This window comes from Olea europaea, unplaced genomic scaffold, assembly GCF_002742605.1.
Source record: "Olea europaea var. sylvestris unplaced genomic scaffold, O_europaea_v1 scaffold41429, whole genome shotgun sequence".
NCBI classification, from domain to species: Eukaryota; Viridiplantae; Streptophyta; class Magnoliopsida; order Lamiales; family Oleaceae; genus Olea; species Olea europaea.
The window spans coordinates 1-1,026 of record NW_019261174.1 but is presented as its reverse complement, the minus strand read 5'-3'; the positions used below and the strand labels follow the sequence as shown (position 1 = coordinate 1,026).

General features: G+C 33.6%; 1 protein-coding gene across 1 annotated transcript; it reads right to left on the bottom strand.

Annotated features, from left to right (window-relative positions):
• Positions 1-331: 331 nt before the first annotated feature.
• Positions 332-709, bottom strand: LOC111387642 (mitochondrial import inner membrane translocase subunit TIM17-2-like; the record flags this gene model as incomplete). The annotated part of the gene is made up of 1 exon (XM_023012216.1): positions 332-709. A coding segment is annotated over one exon (378 nt), but the record flags the coding sequence as incomplete, so codon positions are not given.
• Positions 710-1,026: the final 317 nt, after the last annotated feature.

The following is a 1,026-nucleotide window of genomic DNA, read 5'->3' as shown; positions in this document are numbered from 1 at the left end:
TTTTTAATTTTAATTATCAGGGTAATTAAATGGTTTTTATTGGTTTTAATTTAGTGGTTTTTAATCATTAATCAGATTGAATCATACTAAAAAGTGGGTTTTTAAAGTGAAAAGAGGCTTATCTTTTCATCTGAGGATTTGTTTATTTGCTTATTTATATATTTTTTAATTCACTTTGTTTTGTTTATAGGACTTGTATTTGTATGCAACTTCTCATTTGTTGATACGTAAAAAAATGTGTTTTGTAAATTGCAACTGGAAGATAATACAACTTTGGCAAAATGGAATTAATCCTTTAGAATTCCACGAAGTTTTTTAATCACTAGTCTACTTAACCCTTTTCACGGCTTTCTTCCTCCCCTCTTCTTTCTCTCCTCGTATTGGACATCATTTGAGAGCATACCGCAACACCCTCGATGAGCGCGATTAACATGCCTCCAAAGAGAGATGAGTGTAAAGCGGGGCCGAGGCCTTTGATACATTTGGAAGAATTTGGTGGCCACGACATTAGCGAGGATGGAATTCCAAGGATCATCCTCTTGCCTGACATATACCACCAACAATCAAAATCGGAGAAAAGATCACACCAAATGGCAAGATTGTCGAAAAAATGGAGGATGTTTATACATACTACATGTGAGCCACCGACGAGGCGCTCATTTTTAGGGGAGTTGTAAATGTCTTTCAACAAGTAAAAAGTTGACTTACCCTATTATTCCAAAGTAAAAAAGATTCGCCTGTATAATCCAATAGGGCAATTAGGGGCATGGTTTGCAACAACACTTTGTGTGTAGTCGCCATCGTTATTGATTGAATCAACAGAAAATGAACGAAATTGATTAAGAGTTTGTTTGATAGTATTTCTACTTTTGCTTTTACTTATTATAGATGACTTTCTTGAAAAAGTTACATTAGATCTATTTCTTTTAAAAGTTCTTGTAATTTAAAAAAGTACTTCTTAAAAGTTCCTCAAATATATTCAAACGTAGATTCTTAGGATCCGTTTAATAGGACTTTCGAAAAAGG